Source organism: Ceratotherium simum, chromosome 3 (genome assembly GCF_057802395.1).
Source record: "Ceratotherium simum simum isolate JZ-2026a chromosome 3, ASM5780239v1, whole genome shotgun sequence".
Taxonomy (NCBI): domain Eukaryota; kingdom Metazoa; phylum Chordata; class Mammalia; order Perissodactyla; family Rhinocerotidae; genus Ceratotherium; species Ceratotherium simum.
The window spans coordinates 94,889,080-94,911,652 of NC_141902.1; the positions used below are offsets into that span (position 1 = coordinate 94,889,080).

General features: G+C 45.4%; 1 protein-coding gene across 2 annotated transcripts in view; it reads right to left on the reverse strand.

The window, feature by feature from the left end:
• HOMER2 (homer scaffold protein 2) overlaps positions 1-22,573 on the reverse strand; it is an 84,144-nt gene that overhangs the window by 22,800 nt on the left and 38,771 nt on the right. Inside the window, exons 1-3 of one of the 2 annotated variants that reach the window (XM_087429017.1) lie at positions 18,998-19,080; positions 14,638-14,794; positions 1,443-1,574 (exon numbers count right to left, since the gene is read on the reverse strand). In XM_087429017.1, the coding sequence (XP_087285143.1) occupies positions 1,443-1,574; positions 14,638-14,727 (222 nt within the window). In that variant the 5' untranslated portion in view covers positions 14,728-14,794; positions 18,998-19,080. Of the gene's footprint in view, positions 1-1,442; positions 1,575-14,637; positions 14,795-18,997; positions 19,081-22,573 lie in introns of those variants that run through there. The other variant, XM_087429016.1, reaches the window with a different exon arrangement.

The following is a 22,573-nucleotide window of genomic DNA, read 5'->3' on the forward strand; positions in this document are numbered from 1 at the left end:
ACCCAAACACTGACTTAACGTCTTCTATACCACATAGCACTGCCTCAAACCAACCAACGCACTTCTCCACAAATCAAATGAAGCAAGGGTGTGATTGCCATAGGATTCTCAGTCCTCCCATGTACCTTCTCAGCAGAAGCAGCAGGCCTTCCAGGACTCTGCTGTGCTGCCTGCTAGAACACCACGTCTTTCAGAGCTGTGGGACGTGATGCTTCTCTGAACCACAGTCCAGGGACCGAGGGATCAGGGATGGAGAGACGTCTCCCATAACTATACCCAATGTATGTATGTCTGTGCACACACATATGCACATACGCTAGACAAATGAAAGGTGAAAATTAGCAAGCCTCTGTCAGGGTGGCTTCCTGACTCACCTTAACCCTCCCTTCTTTGAAAACTGTCCTCAGTATACACAGGGAACCGGAGCAGCCCTGTCAATTCCTAGGAATCTGGAATTTTGTAAAGCCCTCTGGGGACAGGACCACATTTCTGCCTCAGTGCCTAGCACGGTGTCGGCACAGCAGGAGCTCAATAAATACTTGCCCAGCAGTCAGTCAGACGCTCAAGGCAACCAGTCTAAAGCGAAACAACTCCTATGGCTGAGCTTCCCAAAGCCAGCCTAGCTCCAGCCCTTCCCAAGGCCTGGATTTTCAACTCTCCCTAGGACTCCTTGAGAGACTCTGAGATTCTTCCAGTAAGTTCCTGTGTCATGTCTTGCTTTCAGCCAAGTCTTGCTTTCAGCCAAGACATTCTTAATACCTACCCAGCGCTTTCCTGCCACCCTAAAAGTAAACGTATTTTCCTAAAACAAGCTTTCGGCCCCTTCAACTGGCTGGGTGAGGCCTCTCAGAGACCATCAGTTTGTTCCCACAGATCTTGGGGTTCTCCAAGTCTGTGGTCAGTCAAGATCTGCTCCTCAACACCTTTCTAACTATCCACAGGTGTGCCGTAGACCCCTCAGAGAATTGAATCAAAGCTATGAACCCACTCCCTAGACAAAAAGCAACACACACAGAAAACACTGCGTGACATTTTAAGGGGTGAGGGGATTCCAGGTTAAGCCCTGCTATTAAGCATCGCCTTACCCCCTCTCTCTAAGGGCTCCAACCAGAGAGCCATCGACGCTGATGGCTGTCAGAGAGACCTGGGCACGGGGAGCAGGGCTGATGTGGGGAAGGATCGACTGGCAAAGCTGCTTCCTGATGTTGCAACCTCAGGCTCTGAAGCAGCATTTGTCACATATGTTTTCCTTCCTCAAATGATGTCACCATTTTCAAGGAACCTGGTGTTTCTAAAAGGTCATCTGGTTTGGCAGCCCTGCGGTGCCAGAAGGGGTGGCATGGAAGTCCAGAGAGGAATCCTGCTCACCAACGGCACCACTCAGTCCCTCAGCAGGGATGACCTAATGAGGACTGAGTGCGCCGCGGAAAGGACCACGTTACCTTTGTCAGCTGCTGCTCCGAGGAAAACCCCAAACCAAACACCGTGTTGGCTCTGCTGTCGGCCCACTGCCCAAACTTCTGCGACGTTTTGGTGAAAGTCATATTGGGTGTGATTGTGCTGTTTATGATCACCTACAGAAAAACAGCCCAAAGAGCAGAAATTTAAACACTGAATTAGACACCAAAGTAACTCCTTACAAAGTCTTCTGTTGGCAAAGCTAGTACCTAAAGTATGCATCCCCGTTCATTACACTTGGTCCTGAGCTCTTCCTCTTCTCGCACGCCCCATGCTGAGTCAGACATACAACCATGATAAGGGCTAATCTCAGAGACTTAAAAACAGTCAGTCAGCCTAAAATAAGATCTTACAAGTTATCAGTGGGAGAAAGCCTCTCTTGAGCATAGTTTCTAAAACTGCTATTTATTTCCCCAAAGCTGCCATGCATCCAATTGCTCTTAATGACTAGCCATGTCACACATTCTCTGAAGAACTGCACTGTATACCTTTATAAGTGCCTGGGGCCCCAGTGTCCAGCTCAGACAACTTAAAATCTCCATAAGCAGTTGGGGCTTGCTGCTTCCCAACAGGAAGGAAAAGGTACACTCCAACCGGGATAATTTGTGGAGGGTTAAATTACAAACAGATCGATTATACAGGTGTGAGCTGGGTGTAGGGAAAATCAGGGACAGTGCAGGGACCTGGTGCTAGGTCTCACCACTCCTTGGCCTTAAAGGATAAGGGAAGGAAGAGGCCATAGCATGTGGAAGGAGAAACGTGGAGAATAGTTGCCTTGACAAGAGAAGTGACCTTCTGTTGAGGGACACACCAGCACATGGTGACCCCCACAGGAGGGGGAGCCAGTGGAACAAATACCCTCGCCTCTCTCCCTCTGATCTCCTGTCATTGGCCAAACCCAACCAGAAGCCAGAGGCCCCGGGGGCCCGCTGACGTCATCTGCAGGTTGGCCTCTCAGGGACCAGAGCAGGGTGAAGAGGGGCAGAGAATGAACCTGGAGGGGTAAAAGGGTGCTGTCCAACACACGATGCATTCATTCACTCCACAAACAGTTACTGAGCAGTTACTACATGCCAGGCATTCTGCTAACCAAAGGCACAAAGATGAGCAAGTCATGATTCCAGGTCCTCAAGTTGCAGGCAGTCAGGAAGAGGATAGAGACATGTAAATAAATAATCACCCAACAATTGATAAGTGTTATGAAGAATCAACAATAGGCTCACTCTGGCAGAAATCCTTGCAAGTTCTAAGACTCTAAGAAACACTCAAGAAAAATGTCCTTGGAAATAAGGGATTCTTAGATGTTTACTTATGGGCAGGGGTAGCATAATCCACTGACTACTTCCTCATCCAACAGCTTTTGATGATCTGAGCAGGGAACAGTAGCAATCTAAGCAAATATTCTAAAAAGTGAATCTACTAGCAGTTTTACTTACTAGGGCTGTGTTTATTCTCAACAGTCAACTCAGAACACTTCTCTTTTAACTGTTAGAACAGAGAAGAGAAAACATTTTTGAATGGTACAGGCCTTGCTTAGCTTGGTAGGAATATCAGCCAATTATTTTGCTAAAGGACAAAACTTCCAGACACAGATCCTTACCTTAACTAATAAAGACACGCAGGCAGTAAATCATAGTTGTCACTGGTAAGAGAAATGTCCTTGCTATGTACATATGCAAGAGCCTGTTGAGTTCGCTGATGATGCATTAGCTCAAGAATAAACTTTAGCTTAGTTGGCAAAACAACTTTTAGAAGTTAGTATTAATAGCAACTACTATTTATTGAGCACTTATATAAGCTCACTTAAACCTCACAACAAGCCTGTGAGGTATGACTATCACCTTCATTTCACAGAAGGAGAAACTGAGCTGGTATGTAGCAGAGCCCAGAGATAAAACCCAGATTGTCTGATTCCAAAACCTGTATTCTGAACTTCTATGTTACGTCTTTCTCATTTTATAGCATGATAACTTCTCCTCTCCCCTCATCTGTGAAGGACCGATGCCTTCACTGCAGTCCAGGCTGCTGTTCCTTCTTCTGTGACAACTCTTCCACAATAACAAAGTCCATGCGAGTTGAGACACTTTATCAAGTGTTTTCCAGATAACTGAATGCAACACAGTTACTAAAGAGCTCTGCCTGCAGTCACTGGACACAATTAGGAAATGGGGGCAGGAGAGTGGAAAATGCAGACCTAAATCAGGGGCAAGTATAAGGGAATGCTCTGGGACCTCAGAGGCTGGCTGGGGTCCGGCTCAGTCACAGGCAGGACTGATATGGTGGAATCAAGGCAGGTCTAGGGAAGGTGTGCAGCTGGGACTGGATCAAAGTGGATCACATGATCCCAGAAAGCCAACCCTGGTCATCTCTCGATTACCAGGCTCCTGGGAGGGCCAAGCAATGACCAAACCCATCCAGAAGCTTGATTCATTCTAAACCTTTCTGCTCCTTCACAGGAGACCTACGCCTTGAGGTCAGCCTCCACATCCCCTCTCCGAAGTCCCCTTAAAAGGCAGAGGACAGAGGCTGACCAGAGTTTAGCACACAACTCTGAAGCCTGCCCCAACAGGCCGTCCCAGAGTCAGTCAAGCTGGAATAATAATGGTGATGTCCCCTGGTATCTCTTTAGAACTTAATAGTTTATAAGGTAATTTTTCACAGTCTTTCATCTAATTCCCATTTTTACAGATGGGGAAACTAAGGCTCAGCAAGGTCAAATGACTTGTTCAAGATCATAAAACTAGTAACAGGTTAAAAAGAACATAATGTCTGGATTACTTATACAAAGCAATGATTAACTGATTTTGAGAGCTAAATCTGTTTTTATCCTGCTTGGGGGTTCATTCAGCTTCTTAAATCTGTGAACTCATCAATTTTGGAAAATTCTCAACCATCCTATGAATACTGCTTCTGCTCCATTCTCTCTCCTCTCCTTCTGGGACTCCAAGTACACATATGCTAGATCTTTTGAGTGTGTCAAATACGGTTTACATTCTTACCAGTTTTTCACCCCTTGATTCTTGGTTCTCTCTGTTTCAATTTGGGTATTTTCTATCGATCTGTCTTCCAGTTCACTAATCTTGGCTACTGGTATAGCCAATCTGCTGTTAAACCTATCCGTTGAGTTCTCAATTTCAGACTCTGTATTTTTTAGTTCTAGAATGTCCATTTAATTCTTAAAAAAAAAAAAATCTAAGTCTCTGGGAATATCCTTCTTCTTTTCATCCATTCTGTCCTCTATTTCCTTGAATATATTAATCATAGTTATTTTAAAATCCTTAATGCTAACTCTAATGTCTGGATTATCTTTGAATCTGTTTCTATTGTCTGGTTTTTGCTCTCTTCATTCTAGGCATATGGTCTTGCCTTTCTGCACATCTAGTAGTTTTTTATTGTATGTCAGAAAATGGGTATAAAAGAACTGTTAGGGCTCCACACGATGTCATCATCTGCCAGAGAAAGGGTCCCCTTTCCTCTGCTAGGCAAGTAGGGTAGACAGGGAGTCCTTAATCCACTCGGGGACTCGGGGTTCAGTCTCAGTTCTGGTAAGGCTCAGTCTACTTCTGGTTCACCCTGTTTTTAGGGCAAGCCCTTGAAAGCTTTCAATTGAGAGCCTGAAATGTCTTTATCTCCTCCTCCTTGAAAGACTGCAGGAGATTCAGTTCTGTAGACTTCCAAATCCACCCATCTTCAAAATTGGGGAAATCTTGAAGGAGAAACTAGCCATGCATTTGGGGCCACTCAAGTCTCTGATTTTGTCACTCAAGCTCCAAAAATCTCTGCTGGCTTCTCTGTCCCTCAGCTGCAGTCTTTTCCTAAGGACTAAGCCTGGATTTCCAGCCTCTAACTGTTCCTAGAATCAGTGAATGCCCCAGGTGAAGAGGGTGTATAGAGGCCCAGTGTCAATTTCCCACTCCCTCTGGGGCTTTCCTATCTTTACGGTTCTCTTTTCAGGCTCTTTGGCAGGTCTTTGCTTTGTAAGCACTCTAAATATGAGGGAAATTGTACTCTGCCCTTCAGAAATGTTCAGCCTGACTCTTTACACTGGCACAGACTTGGAATTCAGCAAATGTCTTGTGGGGAAAACCAGCCATAGGCATGAAACCCCTCAAGTCTCCACTTCTGTCACTCTAGCCCTGTACACTGCTAAATGCGTTCTCTTTCTCCCATCAGTGCCCCTCTACCTGGGCCAACTCCCAATCTTCAGCCTGCACCTGGAATTGGCAAATGCTCCCAAGAGAGAAAAGAGCTGCTGATTGTCACCTCTGAGTGGTCCTTGCCTCTCTAGAATTTTAGTCCCTCTAGTCCTCACTGTTTCTACAGTTCTCTGATGCCTTTAAATTGTATTTATCCAGCTTTTTCTAGCTGCTGTCAGAGGTAACACTAGCCTGCTGAAATCTGTACACCTTATTCAAAAGCAGAAGTGCTGAATCTGTAAAAGTTCACAGAGACACAATTTAGTATGTGTCTCAAGTGACATTTTCTATAATGTTCATGGGAAGCATGCAACCTCTCATAAGGTTGCTGTTTATATTAAGAGGCAAAATTGTACTTTGATACGCCAATCAAGCTTATTAGTATGACCTCAAATGGGTAGCTAAGATTAGCTGCAGACATTCCCCTAATCCTCCAACATCTCCTTGTACTCACTGTAAGCAATGACTCCAGACCTCTCCATCTCTTTACTCCCCTTGTACATCGAGTGTGTGAGGAGGGTATCAAAATACCTCATTCTCTGCAGTCTCACAAGAGAAGGGTCCACTCATCTGCCCAGAACTAAGCCTCCCTTGGTCCCCTCAGTCCCATCTCCTCACCTCCACCTCTAGGATGTCCCTCCTATCCACACCACTGCACTGGGCAATCACCACCGCTGACCCAGAGCAGACAAAACGTCTAGATGGAACACAAGATGCTGGTCTTGCAGGAAGTCTTCTTCAGAACTTTGCAGTGGGAGTGGCTTTGTCCCCTCATTCCCTACTGACATGCCTGCTCTGTTGCGGTATTGCTTTGATCCTGGTTCAGCGTGGCTACCTTGCACTCCGTCACCAGCAACAAGGTGTCCAGGCATTTACCAAACACAACCTACAGGATCCCACAAGCTGGAGGTCAGCCAGGAGGGAAGAAAAGGAAAGCCTGCTCCCTTCACAGTGCTGCTCTTGCAATCCCTCAGGCTGGTTCCCTGCAGGCTTTGTAATGCCCTGGCTGTCTCCTAACAGCTTATCAAAGGCTCTGGGCTTCCAACTACTTCCAACTTCCAAGACCCAGAGGGGAGGAGGAAAGGGGTGGGGAAAGAAAGGGAAAGGAAAGCCTCATACTTCTACAACATCCCACACTGCCACGACTCACCAGAAGTAGCTAGTCTGAATAATCCCAAGGCCATAATAGTAAATCCATCTCTACAATTAGTGAGACAACCAGCTGGCTGCTCTCCCAGGAAATCCAGTGCACTGACCTTCTCAAAATCAGCAAGATTGACAGCAGGAACAATCATGCTATCAAAAATAGTCAATTCCAGAGCCTTCTTCTTTCATTTCCCACTAACATAGGAACTCTACCCCATGCTACACTTGGCTCAGCCCACCAAGACTAAGTCCTCCTGAAAAGTTACGCAGATAGAAGATTCTAAGGATATGCTCCTTCTGTTTATGTTCCTCTCAGGCCCCCCAAATCATTTTTGGCTGACTGCTCTTGTACCTGGAATCCACCTGAATGCCTCTGTTTCTCTTTGAGGCTCTGACTCACTTCTGACTTTCACCCTCCTAAGGCATGCATAAAGGAGCAAGAGGAAGTGGACACACAGGAAAAAACTACTACTCTGGGTTTGCGGTGGTGAGTGCCCGGTGCAGTGGTGTGGGCAGGAAGGACATCCTGGGGGTGGGGGTAAAGAGATGGGACCTAGGGCACTGAGGGAGGCTTAGTTCTGGGCAGGTGAATGGACTCCTCTCTTGTGAGACTGGAGAGAATGGAGTGGGGTGAGTTTGATGGACATATGTTAAAAGCTCAATTTCACTAGTAATGTGGAAACTGCATTACCGTTATTACCCTTATATCCTCACCGAATTCAAAATATGTCTGATGATACCAAGGGTGGGGTGAGGATGTAGGGCAATGGGGCAATCACAGATTGGTAAAATCACTTTGAAAAACAATGTGGCTTTCTCTGATGAAGTTTAAAATGCACATTCCCTGGCACCCAGCAATTCCACTCCTAAGTATACATCCAAGAGAAACCTTTGCACAGGTATACCAGGAGAAATGGACAAGAATGTTCACAGTAGGAGTGTTTGCAAAAACAAATGTCCACCACCAGCAAAAGAGATAAAATGTGGTATATTCATACAATTAAATATTATCCAGCAGCGAAAATGAACCAAGGCTGTAAGCATCAACATGGATGAATCACAAAAACTTAATGTTGGAAGGTAGTCAAAATGTACAAACTTCCAGTTATAAGATAAATAAGCACTAGGGATGTAATGTACAACTTGATGACCAGAGTTAACCCTGCTGTACGATATACAGGAAAGTTGTTAAGAGAGTAGATCCTAAGAGTTCTCATCACAAGGAGAAATTTTTCTTCTTTTATTTTACTGTATATATAATATGAGATGATGGATGTTAACTAAACCTACTGTGATAACCATTTCACAATACAATATGTAAATCAAACCATCATGCTTAAACTTATACAGTGATGTATGTTAGCTATTTCTCAATAAAACTGGAAAAAAAACGTTAGCAAAAGAATAAAAAGGAAGTCACAAAAGGAGGCATACAGTATGGGTCTCCAGTATGATTCTACTTACATAAAGGTCAAAAATAGGCAAAACTAAATAATATATTATTTAGGGCAAGGGTCAACAAACTATAGCCCTCAGGCCAAATCCAGCCTATAGTCTGTATTCGTAAACAAAGTTTTATCGGCACACGGCCACACCCATTCATTTACACATTGGTCTATGGCTGTTTTCTTGCTACAAGAGAAAAGCTGAATAGCTGTGACAGATGCTGTATGGCTCATAAAAAATAATTTACTATCAGGCCCTTTAGAAAAAATGTTTGCCAACCTCTGGTTTAGGGATATATACACAGGTGGCAAAACTATAAAGAAAAGTAAGGCAATGCTTAATACAAATTTCGAGAGAGTGATAACCTCTTGAGGGGTGGACGGGAAGAAGAGATAATGAGAGCGAGGCCCAGAAAGACTTCTGAAGGACTAGTAAAGGACAGACCTCCTCAACTGGGTGGTGGTTATATGAGTGTTTGCTTTATTATCAGACATGAAATGGTACAGATAAACAGTTAAAAATAAAGTACACAAAAATATAACAGAGTACTCAGGAACTAACCTGCAGGGGGAGCAGAGGCTTGTGAAAAGAGCACGTGGTGCCCTGCACACGAGGACACTGGGAAATTGTGTTGGGGGTAGAAGAAGTGGCTCGACCTGTGGGTTCTGGCCTCAGGGGAGAGGGGGGCTCAGCAGACTACAGGATGAGAAGTAAAGGGGTCACAGGAGTGGAGGGTGTCACCCAGCAGGAAGAGACAGAAGGACAAGAGAAGGGGCCTGGGCAGAGGCTGACATGAGGCAGCACCAAGGAAGAGCCAGTGAAGGAGCACAGAAGGTGGTGGGGACAGTCAAGAGGGAACAAGAAGAATAAGGTCCTGAGAGCCAAGGGTGAGGGTACTGAGGAGAAGGGCACGCTGTGGGTGGCAAATGCAGCAGAGATTCAGCAGGATGAGAACCAGAACCTCCCTGTGGAGGCGGAAGGCGAGTCTGGGGGAGAAAGTGAAGCCCAGAAGGTGCTTTATGCAAAGCATCCTGGGGCATCAGCTTTAATGTGGGCTCCTGGCTCCTATGCACACCCCATTCCTCCTTCGTGAGTTTTCTCTGAAACTTTCACAGAGGGAAAAAAAAAAAAAAAGACTCCCTAGTAAAAGACCCAGTTCCTGCAGCTCACTGGAACCAAGTTTTCAGAAAATACACAAAGCATATGTAATCAAGAGCTACCTGAAGAAACAAAAAGCTAAGCTCCTCCAGGCTCTAGTCCTGTTCTGGACTTCACAGGAAGCTGCTCATCACAAAACAGGAGACAGGCCCCCAGGATTCCTCTTCATGGAAAGTCTTTCCCAAATCCAGGGAGAAGGAAGTTGGCAGAACTTGGAAGTTTTCCACAAGAAGCTGGGACTGGGTTACAGCAATTAAAAGACACGTTGCCTGCCTCCAGAGTAGGTATTAATACATGCTTTTTTCCTTTTTTTTAAACCACAGTCAGGAAAGAAACCAACATTGTTTGAAAGCCTACTGTGTGCTGAGAACCTTCCATATGCTCACTTCCTTAACAGAAAGTGCTGTGTTTTATCCAAAAGAGAAAACTATAACTGCAGGTGGAGGAGGGGACCCTGACTGTGTTCTTGAAAGTAATTTCACATTCCCAGAAGAAAATACCAAACAAGTCAGGGCTTCAGAAACATATCCTCTGGACTGTCACGATTAGGCAGTATTTGCTACACAGCAGGAGCTGTTAAATATTTGTAGAATGGATGACCTCTAAGGTCTCTCCCAATATAGGTTTCTGTAATCCTATAAATAACTGAGAACCAAGGGCAGCAGAGCCATCCACAGCACCTGGGAGAAACACCTGCTCCAGGCAAGTCTTGTCTGCAGGCGCAGGCGATTTCTCACAAGGATGGCAGTGATGAACGCGGTCTGCAGAGTGCCAACAGCACAATGAAATCAAGTGCTGGGATGGTTCCATTAACAAATGCTCCGGAAATGGAGTTCCTTTAGAGTGGAGCTGGCTGTTCTGCCCGAATTTCGCCATAAATCTTACGGCTGTTGGTGTGCAGCTGTTGGTAATGCGATGGCTCACATCAGTGCTTTGGGAAGCTGGGAGCTGGGAGATGCCTTCAGGTGGCTCCCATCTGTCCATGCACAGGGCTGACCTTGGGTGACGTCCTGAGGTTTTGGTTCTGGTTCCCTCTTGGCAGCAGTGACCCTACCCCTGCCCACTGTCCTTCTGTTGACACATACACCTGCTGCAGGCCTGGAGAGCACGTGGCCAGGCCTGACTTCATTACCCACTCATTCTCCCACCCACTTCTATGGTGCTGCCCACTCTAGCTTAGTGCTGGGACTCCAAAACAAGCCAGGCCTGGTCCCCAGTCCTCAAAGAGCACAATCTCCTGGTAGCCCCACACACAGAAACGGGTCCACATAACCCCCTAGAGTTCTGGCAATGCTGAGGCGATGCACCACAGCATTCCCACTGCTCATGTCTCTAGCAGCAGCTGGGACTGACACGTGAAACATTTCCCCCGAGAAGAAGGAAGCACCTTAGTGTTTCATGAAGAATGAAGAATAGGTCTGAGCAGAGATTTTCCCTATGATGAGCAGCACCAACTGCTCTTAGGGGAAGGGGAGCTTCCCATGCCTTCTTCCCCAAGTAGAGCACGACAAACGCTTGAACAGGGCAGAGAAGCTTCCTGTGCCCTGGTGTGGAATGAAAGCTGCTAAAGCTGCTGGCTGCACTTCCTCCTTCCTGGGGAGCCTGTGCTCTGCGGGCTGCCCACGGCTGACTCAGTGGCTGAGTCTGCCTTTGCTCACAACCACCTCCAAGCACACACCACACCCTTCCACACCAGCTTGTTACTGAAGCCTGTCGACTCCTTCATTTGGGAGGGGCAGAGCAGGCTTGCCCTTCCAGCCCACAAGAGCCTCCTGCCTTGGGAGGGACTCAGAAGCACCAAGCAGAGGCTCGAGGTGATGGACCTGACGTGCCCAGGTCAACAGAGAGGCAGGACCCGAGCCCTAGACTGCCCAAGGTCAAAGGTGCAGCCCATGGGCCAAGACACAGCCCCAAAGGCTAAAAGCATCTGACCATCTGTCATCTCAGTTCGGATGAACATTTGGGACTGAGGGCCTAAGACAAAGTGGGGTTGTCCCAATATGGTGGAAAACAATGAGGGGGAAGCCAAGGGCGGGGCTGCGGGTGGGCAAGGGCAATAGACAGGAGGCCTGTAAGGGGAGGTATTGGCATCAGCCCAGCATATGGCGCCCTCTTCCCCCAGAAAGGAAGGAGAGCCATCTGGATTATTCAGGCAGGGTGGAAGCTGGGGCTGGGGGATTAGGAACTCAGCCATGGGGAGGGAGGGGGAAGGTGTAGAAGACCAGACAGTGGCAAAAGCTGCTACCACCCTGAGGAAATCACCATCCTGGGGTCCTTCTCCATGCCCCACCCGACCTGTGGAGCAGTCGGAGGCACAGGATCTGTTGGTTTTACCCATTGTTGCCCACCAGCTTGAGGAAACGTCCAGCAGGGCTGAGGCAGTATTGGGACCACTGTCCGCTGTTCTGTGCTCCAGTTCTCGGGGCAGGAAATTTGCCCCCACACTTGGCCCCAAGTGCCAGTCACAGTAATTAAATGATTGAGGCCCATCCCTACCTCCCCACTCCCCGTGGGCCTTCTGCTCCCTCACAGGAAACCCCCTTTGCAGGACAAGGCCCTGCCACAGTTCTGGTGCCACACTGGTAAGGCAGGAACTCTGGGTGGGCTGCAGGAACACCAGGTGGCTGGCGCCATAGGAGGGGTGGCCTGAGATTCGTGGGCTCCATCTCTGAATTTCTGGCCTGGGTTTCCAACTCCCTTGTAAGTGACTCCATAACTTGATGGACACCCCCACACTGAGCCTGAATTAGCTCTATTCTGTAGCTAGGGGTTAGCCCACCCTCCTACACTCATCCGATTTCTTATAGCTGGCTCATTTGGCTTGGACCCCACCACACTGTCACAGCCTTCAGGAACTGCAGAGCCATACAACACAGTAGCTGACACTTTGACAAATTACTAAAAGCCCAGCTAATAGGAGTAAAGCACTTTCTCTAAGAAAGTTGTTTTATCTATGTTTAAGCCCAATATATCCTTGGATAATTCAAATGACAAAAGTGCAAACCCATCTCAAGGATGGCAGACGAACTGACAGAATCTACAGATAAAAGACAGCAGGTCAGCCTTATTCACCACCCCTATCAGAACATCAGTGTGGTATCACCATGTCTCCCAGAAGAGAAAAGATAATGAAGGCACCTTTCAGATATGCACTCGTCACCTACTACGTGCCAGGCTTTCACACTTCCTTAACACCCACCAGAGCCCCCGCCACACCTTATCTTCCTGCTTGCTTAGATGAAAAACCAGTTCCTGCGCCTCTTTCGACATGTTTGCCAGACCAGCTATTGCAATCTGAACACGGAAGGAGACAAAACAACGGCCTGTATGATGCCATGTCAGGACCTGCTCCACCAGCCAGGGGGAAGCCTGCTCCAACCCAAAGAGCTGGGAGCCGGTGTGCCAAGAAATGGGCATAAGCACCAGCCTCCAAGCCTCACCGGAAGTGTGAACTCGGCCAGGTCACTGCTTCTGTGACCTCAGCTATAACGTGAGGACTTCTGGGCTCCCCTCCTGAGGAGGAGGAAGGGTTGTGGCAACCGGAAGGAAGAGAAAGAGGATCAGGGGGCCAAGGTGACTTTATCTGCAGTCTCCATGGCACGGAGAGCACAGAGGTGGTACTTAGAGAACATGGCTGAAGGGAGAATTTTGCCTTAAAACAGGGAGCCTCCTCAAGAGATCCGGAAGCACCAGCAGGCTCTCATGCCTTTCCTGGGGGATCTTGCAATGGAGAGTTCTCGCATCTTCTGCTCTGTGGTTGTGGGGCTGTGGAGGGAAAAGCCTATAACCAGGGCCCATCCTACTTCCTGGCCCCCAATTCCCCTGCTTCCAACTGCCTAGGAAGGCTGACCTAGAGGCAGACAGCAGCAGAGACTGTGGGTGGGAGAGCAGGTAGCCAGTCAAAAGACTACGGGAGAAGTCCAAGCAAGACTGTACCAGGACAAGGGTTATGGCCCTGAAACAAAACATCAGGCATAAATGTGAGACACCTCGGAGGCAGATTCATTTGACCAACGAAAAACAGAACGACTCTGTGCTTTTCTGTATTCCTTTTTTTTAGCCCAAGTGATTGGGCAATGAAAATGGAGAGGTGGTTTAGAGGGCAAATAGGCAATTCAGCTTCAGATACATTGAGTTTTAGGTGACAGCAGATAATCCATGTAAAAACGTCCAACAGGATGAACACAGATTAAAGACAGAAAAGAAATTATACAGCATTGTCTACTTTTTTTTCTTTTGTAAACCTAGTGATACTTCTATTGATATCCCTTCTTTATTCTGCTCCCATAATAATGTGGCAAAAATATCGAGGAAAACAGCAGAAAAATGAAAGTACCAGGAAAAAAATTATTTCAGGAAATACTCCAAAGCCATTTAATAAAATTTGACTCCTGTGTCTAATAACACCAAAACTAGACTAGATAGAATACCCATTGCTGGCAAGGGTATAATAAACTGGCATTCTCTTTTTTTGTGTGTGTGTGAGGAAGATCAGCCCTGAGCTAACATCCATGCCAATCCTCCTCTTTTTGCTGAGGAAGACCGGCCCTGAGCTAACATCCGTGCCCATCTTCTTCCACTTTATGTGCGACGCAGCCACAGCATGGCCCAACAAGCAGTGTGTCGGTGCACGCCGGGATCCGAACCCCGGTCGCCAGCAGCAGAGCGCGCGCACTTAACTGCTGTGCCACGGAGCTGGCCCTAAACTGGCATTCTCATACATGCTGGAAGAGAGAACTCTTTGGAAAGCAATTTGGCAATATCCATCTAGAGCTATAAAGTGTTAATATCTCGACCTATAATATTACTTCCAGGAATCCGTCTTAAGGTAATATCCAAAAGAAAGCAATAGGTACGTGATGAACAAATGAGAGTATGTGTTGCATTAAGATGCTCATTACCTATAACAGCAAAAATTGGAAGCGACTTAAATATCTAACTATAAAGAGAGAGATTAAGAACATTACAGGTCCTTGGTGGAATTATTACACAGGCATAAAATGATAGTTATGAAGACAATGTGGTAACAGGGAAATCTTTGTTTTTCACTTGCCATAACTTTAAATGAAAAAAAAGGCAGGATATGTGATAACACATACATTATAACAATAACATCCGTGTTAAGGTGGCAGGATTTTGTGTGCGTCTTTCCCTACACTTTTCAAACATATTGTATTGCTTTTGATGAAAAGTAAGTGACTGTGAATGTTAAAATCAGCCGGTGGAGTGGTACCTTGGCTCCGTCAACACTGATGATCCGATAGCTGTTCCTGGTGACATCGTAGAAGTAGGACACTGTGACTGCCTGCTTGCTCGCAGGCATCCAGTTCTTCTTGGTGTTGGGGTCAATCTGGAAGACATGCGCTCGGGTGGTGAAGATGGGCTGCTCTCTGCGAGAAAAGAGAGAGGCGTGTGAGTTGATGGAACAAGACTTCATGTATAATTGATGATTTCTAAGCCACATACTGCCCCCAAAGATTTTAATAGCTTCTAGGGAAAGATACATATGCATGAGGACAATTAAAATAAGAAAAGGGAAGAGAGAAGAAAAAAGGGACGCCAGCAGAGTTACTGCAACCCCACGCCCTGAGGCTGCAGAGCAATTGGCCAAATGAGCAATTTGCTTAAAATGTGACTCCTTGTCCAATGTTTTCACATCCCGTCAAGTGTCTCATTCTTTTTCTGACATCTGTGGGCATTTTTAGGATTTTGCAACAAATTTATTTTGGGGGATTCTGCAACAATTTTAGGATTGTGCAAACCATTTGCGACTTCATATTACGCTTCTATTAAGTACTTCTCAAATTCTCAGCACTTTATGAACGATGCATTCATTCATAATTGACCAAGCCTTAAAGTTTTGTCTCCAACTTATAAACCCTTTGAGTTTTATGTAAAATTCATCACATCTCTCTCTTGCTATTCTTGCCTCTTACTGTATTGTTGCTTTTTCACTCCACAGACCTGTAAATTGTTAATGTGATTATTAACCAAATTAGCACATTATCTATGAGTCTGCCTAATGGGGAATTAATTAGATTTTGACAATAAGCATTAAGAAATAAGGCAGATTGATAAAAATTGTAATGCATTTCATTGCATTTCATATTTTAAGGTATCTACTTCACAAAGTAACACAAAATGAAACAGGCTCGTTACAAAATAGACTTATTTTTGAGGAAAGGGTCTTCAGGCAAACTGGCTCAAAAATCCTTTAACGTGTTTGAAATAAGATAAAATAGGGAGCAAATGGCCACCAGGATGTAAAAATAACCCGATCATTCATAAAAATGCTACGGATTTAATAAGCATTTATTAGAGATAAAAAATGAAATCAAAACGTAGCTTAGACAAATTAATTGTTTTTTAATTCTTACAGTGTCAAAAGACGTGACATAAAAGAAGAGGACACCCAAGTAGATACAAAAAAATCAAAAGGGAAAAATGAATTTTAAGTTCTGGTCTCTAGATGCAGCAGTTTTAGGCAGTCTTTGAACCCATCCCGACTACAGAAGGCTCATTATTGGAAAGAAAGCTCTTTTTTAGGAGAGAAAATTTTTCCTAGAAAAGCAATTTATTATTTGAGCATCACAGAAGGGACACTGAACAATACCATGAATACCAGCACCAACCATCAATTGTGGTTGTAGAGAAATGCAGAAACCTCTTTTGTGACTATTTCTCCAAATGAAGAAAAGCCAGGGCATACTCTTCACGCTACCAAAATGCAGCTGTTTCTTGAGGCCGGCTTTCCAGAAGAAGGGACAAAGACCAGCATTCCCTGCCCCCTGAATTTTCCCTTCTAGATCCTGGGAGCAGGACAAGTGATTCCGGGGCTGTGGATTACTAGGACATTTCTCTTCCCTCAACACAGACCAAGTTCACCCACCCGCTCAATTCCAAACCGACGCCCTCCCAGTGGCAGGGTGACAGCTGTAGAAACAAAAGGAATATTCCCACTGTAATTTCGGGCATCTGTTGTCAAGAGAGGCCAGCCTGTGGGGGAGCGTGTGTGTGTACACGAATACGAGCCCTCCTGATCAAGTCCATGTGGGGAAGTCGCACGTCCGGATCCCCCAGCTGTGCGACTGCCAGCCCAGGCACCATATTTTGCTCATCATCTAAGCACATCACCATAAAGGAAAACACTTGCTCACATGGTATTCTCCTGCATGTGTAAGAGGAGAGAGCAACCGGAAGGACAGTAATACACAAAAGGATTTTAAAGAATCGAATTATGCTAAAATCTCTGCATCCTTTGTGCAGAGCACTAACAAGCTGGGCAGGAGTCCACAGGTCAGGCAGGAGCCCTCCTCGAGGAAACGGCCGGCTTTCAGGCCTTGTGTGCCCACACCGAGGAAGAGGGATTGGGTCTGGGTTTTAACACCCTTAGACTGGTGTTTTCTAAACCTCCAATAGGAATTAGCTGGGGCACTTAAACTAAAAATACAAGTTCCCAGGCTGCAACCTTGCCCCCCGGAATCTGGCTCTCCAAGGAAGGGGCCTGAGTAGCTCTATTTTTTTTTTTTTTTGAGGAAGATCGGCCCTGAGCTAACATCCGTTGTCAATCCTCCTTTTTGCTGAGGAAGATTGACCCTGGGCTAACATCCGTGCCCATCTTCCTCTACTTTATATGGGACACCACCACAGCATGGCTTGACAAGTGGTACATCGGTCCACACCCAGGATCCAAACCTGTGAACCCCAGGCAGCTGAAGCAGAGTGCACGAACTTAACCACTATTAAGTGATTAAGGCCCCTGAGTAGCTCTATTTTTAACAAGAGCTCCAGGTGATTTTTATCCTCAAGGAAGCTGGGGAGACTCACATTAGACATTATCAGATGATCTAGAAAAAAATGGACAAAGTGACCCTACAGCTGGCATATCTGCTCCAGAATACCAGGCTGACTGTGAATGACACAGAATGACTCCAGAATGTCCTCCCACAGCCTGAGGGGGCAGCAGTGGGACCAAGAACAGGATCTTTGGGTGCAAAGGATGGGTGACAGGTGAGAGGAGACAAGAGGAGCTCTGGTCAGGACAGAGGGCAGCTTGTCATGGCCAAGCAGTGACCTTCTAGAAGCACTGTATGTCCCTGAAAGCCAACAGGAGTGAGAAAGTGAAGAAAGCAAAGCAAAAGAGACAGAAGAAGCGGGACAGAGAGATAAGAGAAGACGGCAGAGCTTTCTGATCAGGGATAAGCAAGTGCAGTGAGTCCTCAGCTGGGCATGATTCAGGTCAGCATGAGCATGCAGACCAAAGGGCCCCATCTCCCAATCAGCCTGCTCAGCTCTAGAGTGGACTGAAGCCATCGCGGGTTGCCCTCAAGACCCCAACGAGAAATGCGATTTCTTGGGCAAGCACAGTGGGCTCAGCTGGCCACACTCTGGGTGGCTGCAGCCCTAGTCACCGCGGTCAGGCCTCTGCAGGGGAAGGAGCTGCTCCAGCGCAGGGAGAAGCACAGAGCCCAGGAGGAGAGCTGCAGGGACTCCACTAGCCCCATTCCAATGGTGGGCCCTATGGGAGGAGCCACGGCCCTTCTGAGGGCAAAGACCTGTGTTCCTTGGTCCCGAGGCCCTGAGCAAGCCAGGGAGGACCTGTACAGCCAGCCTGGCAGCAGCTTTGTGCCCAGGAAACTACCACCAGACTGGGGTTTCCACATGAATAACCAAGTCTGATACCACTGGGGGGATTGCATTTCATTCTTCTAAAATTCAAAAATCTCATGGTATTTAAAGAAAAAGAAAAAAAAAGACAAGGATAAAAAGAAAAGCCAGTATCTAATATTTACTGGCTACTTACCATTCTGCCAGGCTTTACATGTGATCTCTCATTTAGAATCACAAAGATCCTGTGGGGAACGTGCTGTACAGGTAGGAAAAGAGAGGCCAAGGACCTGCCTTACATTACACAGTTAGGAAGTGGCAGATTGGCAGATCTGAGATTTGAAGTCAGTTCTAAATGCCATGGACACCCTCTCTCTTAATCATTATGCTATACTCTCTTCCTAAAATAACAGCTGTCTATAGAGGCAGCTTCTGATGTGTCTCCCAATGATCCCCAACTCCTGGTGCTCACATCCTTGTGTAAGCCCCTCCCTCTGAGCATGGGTGGGATACTGTGACTTGCTTTTAACCAACAGAACGTCGCAAAGGTGATGGGATGTCACTTGTGCGAGTAGGTTACATAGGGTTGTGGCTTCTGTCTTGCTAGCAGGCTGTCTCGATTGACTATCTCTTGCCGGCTTTGATGAAGCGAGTTGCCATGTTGGGGAGGCCCACATTGCAGGAACTGAGGGTGGCCTCCAGCCAACAGCCAGAGAAGAACTGAGGCCCTTAGTCCAACACCCCTCAAGGAAGTAAAGTTCTGCCAACAAATGCTTGGAAGCTTAGAAGTGGATCTTTCCACAGTTTGGGTCTTCGGATGAGACCCCAGCCCTGACTGACACCTTGATGACACCTTAAGAGAGACCCTGAAGCCGAGGACCCAGCTAAGCCATGCCTGCAGTCCCGACCCACAAAAATGTGCTCTGTTTTAAGCTGCTAAGTTTGTGGCCGTTTATTACACAGCAACAGATAACTAATACACTGACCTTCAGAGAAAGTTTACTGCACACCAAGTAGATCGTATATGTTCTCATTTAATCCACTGGACAGGACTGTGCATGGGCAGCATCATCCACACAGAAAATTGAGGGTCACAGGATGACTTCAGGCAACCTGGACAACAAATCTTTAGATCTTTATCAGCAAACTCAGAGTACTCCACAAACCTCACCAGAAAATTCAAAAGGTAGACCCCAACTCTGAAAGAGTATCTTGTCTCACCTGAGAAAGTAAGAGTTGGAACTAGGACAGACACACAAGCCAGTTCCTCTAAGTGTGCAAATCAGTATAAATAGAAAAGTTCAAAAGAAGCAGAACTTTCCAACCCAGGAGGCCACCTTTCCTTCCCAGCAGGGAAAAGCTGAAGCGAGTATGTATCAGAGAACAGAAACTTACCTTCATACCCAATTTTATTCTTCTTTCTTTAGTGTTCAATGCCTAGAGAGTCTATTTCAAATATACTCCCATTCTTTCTTCAGTGCTTTAAATAGAAAGCAGATGTTTCTGGATGGCAAAACGTCTCTTTAGGCAGACACTATAACCTACTGTTACTTTGCATGGTCTTTTTATAGCTGAATAAACACCAATTGCTGCTCATTGAACATAGTTTGGAACCTGACAGTAATTATCCCCAAGAATAATTAGACGCTCTGTACAACATATGTGTGTTTAGAATATGAAAACACTCGGCAGAGACCACTCCGGCTCTGAACGATTTCTGGCTCCACGTGAAATGATTCTGCAAAGAACTGGCATGACTACTTTTTTCAAAAAAAAAAAAGGAAAGAAAAGAAAAATGCTGTTTTAATTTATCATAACCCCTCACTTGCAGTGCTCCGCTCCGGGCTTTTTCTGATATGAACCTCTAAAACTTCACAATTCTTATTATTTCCACTTCTATTTGGTTTGAATTAAAACAAACCATTCAGACATTTTTTTTTACAGCCATTTAAATAGTGTTTCAAAGTCTCATAGGATGCCCTAACTAGTTCATCTGCCTTGAGTCTTAACACCCCTCCAAATATCATTCATACAGCACCAAGAGAAAAATCTTCCTCCACTCTCGAGGAGTAAGGAACTGCCCACCCAGCTTCAAAGCCTTTCACGGCTCCGTCCCCCAGAGGACCAGCTCCAGGTGCATCAGAATGATCCACAGGCCTCTGACTACCTGGCCCTGCCCCTCACCAGATAGGCTCTGCTGCTTTGCTGCTAGCACTTCCGAATCACCTGCATTTTCACATGACCATGACCATGCACGTGCCCTTCACTGGGCCTAAAACGTCCTTCCCCCTTGGCCGCCAGAAGAGTTCCTATTAGTCTTTCAAGTCCCACCGTAGCATCTTGAGACATCTAATCTGCGCTCTGAGGATGCAGGCCCTGGACTGAGTACCTGTCACAAGGGACCAGAAGCATGGGCTCACCTGGCTCCTAGCCATTGCTCTAGATGGTCAACAGGCCCCTAAGCTGGCAGGATCAAATCCCCAGAGCCTAGGACAGAGAGCTGGGGAAAAAAGGAGATATGGACAAAAGGTTCTTCCAGCACATTCTTCTATGCAAAGAATCTAACTCATGAGCATATTGTGGTTCTACTTTCACACAAAATCCCCATAACAAAGCTACCATTATTTGCAGACAATATGACCACACATCTAGAACACCCAAGAATATCAAGTGAAAAAGTGAATATGAAGAATAAAATTCAGTAAGGTGGTTAGGTATAAAATTACTAATAAAAAATAAAATCAATAGCCTTCCTATACACACAGACAACCAGATAGACAATATAATGGATTTTTAAAGATCCCATTTACAGTAGCAGCCAAAAGGACACAATTTCTAGGAATCTATTTAAGAAGTATGCAAGACCTAATGAATACAGTGAAGTTGCAGGATAGAAAATCAACATACAAAAATCAGTTGCGTTTCTATAATACACTAACAACGAAGCAGCAGAAAGAGAAATTAAGAATACAATCCCATTTACAATTGCAACAAAAAGAATAAAATACCTAGGAATAAACTTAACCAAAGAGGTGAAAGCTCTGCACTCTGAAAACTATAAAACATTGCTGAAAGAAACTGAAGACGACACCAAGAAATGGAAAGATATTCCATGCTCTTGGATTGGAAGAATTAACATAGTTAAGATGTCCATACTTCCTAAAGCAATCTATAGATTCAATGCAATCCCTATTAAAGTTCCAACAATACTTTTCACAGAAATAGAACAAAGAAGCTTAAAATTTATGTGGAACAACAAAAGACCCCGAACAGCCAAAGGAATCCCAAGAAAAAAGAACAAAGCTGGAGGTGTCACACTCCCTGATTTCAAAATATACTGCAAAGCTATAGTAACCAAAACAGCATAATACTGGCACAAAAACAGACACACAGATCAAGGGAATAGAATCGAAAGCCCAGAAATAAACCCACACATCTATGGACAGCTAATCTGACAAAGGAGCCAAGGACATACAATGGAGAAAAGAAAGTCTCTTCAACAAATGGTGTTGGGAAAACTGGACACATGCAAAAAAATGAAAGTAGACCATTACCTTACACCATACACAAAAATTAACTCAAAATGGATTAAAGACTTGAATGTAAGACCTGAAACCATGAAACTTCTAGAAGAAAACATAGGCAGTACGCTCTTTGACATCAGTCTTAGCAACATATTTTCAAGCACCACGCCTGACCGAGCAAGAGAAACAATACAAAAAATAAACAAATGGGACTACAGCAAACTAAAAAGCTTCTGCACAGCAAAGGAAACCATCAACAAAATGAAAACACAACCTAACAATTGGGAGAAGATATCTGCAAACCATATATCTGATAAGGGGTTAATCTTCGAAATATATAAAGAACTCATACATCTCAACAACAAAAAAACTAACAGCCCAATTAAAAACTGGGCAAAAGACCTGAACAGACATTTCTCCAAAGAAGATATATAGATGGCCAACAGGCACATGAAAAGATGTTCAACATCATCAACTATCAGGGAAATGCAAATCAAAACTACAATGAGATATGACCTCACACCCCTCAGAATGGCTATAATTAACAAAAGAGAAAACAACAAGTATTGGAGAGGATGTGGAGAGAAGGGAACTCTCATACACTGCTGGTTGGAGTGCAAACTGGTGCAGCCACTATGGAAGACAGTATGAAGGTTCCTCAAAAAATTAAGGATAGAACTACCATATGATCCAGCTATTCCACTGCTGGGTATTTATCCAAAGAACATGAAAACACCAATGCGTAAAGATACATGCACCCCTGTGTTCACTGCAGCATTATTCACAATAGCCAAGACTTGGAAGCAACCTAAGTGCCCATCAAGGGATGAATGGATGAAGAAGATGTGGTATATATACACAACGGAACACTACTCACCCATAAGAAACAATGAAATCCAGCCATTTGTGACAACATGGATGGACATTGAGGGTATTATGCTAAGTGAAATAAGTCAGAGGGAGAAGGTCAAATACCATACGATCTCACTCATAAGTACTAGATAAAAACAACAACAAACACACACATAGAGACAGAGA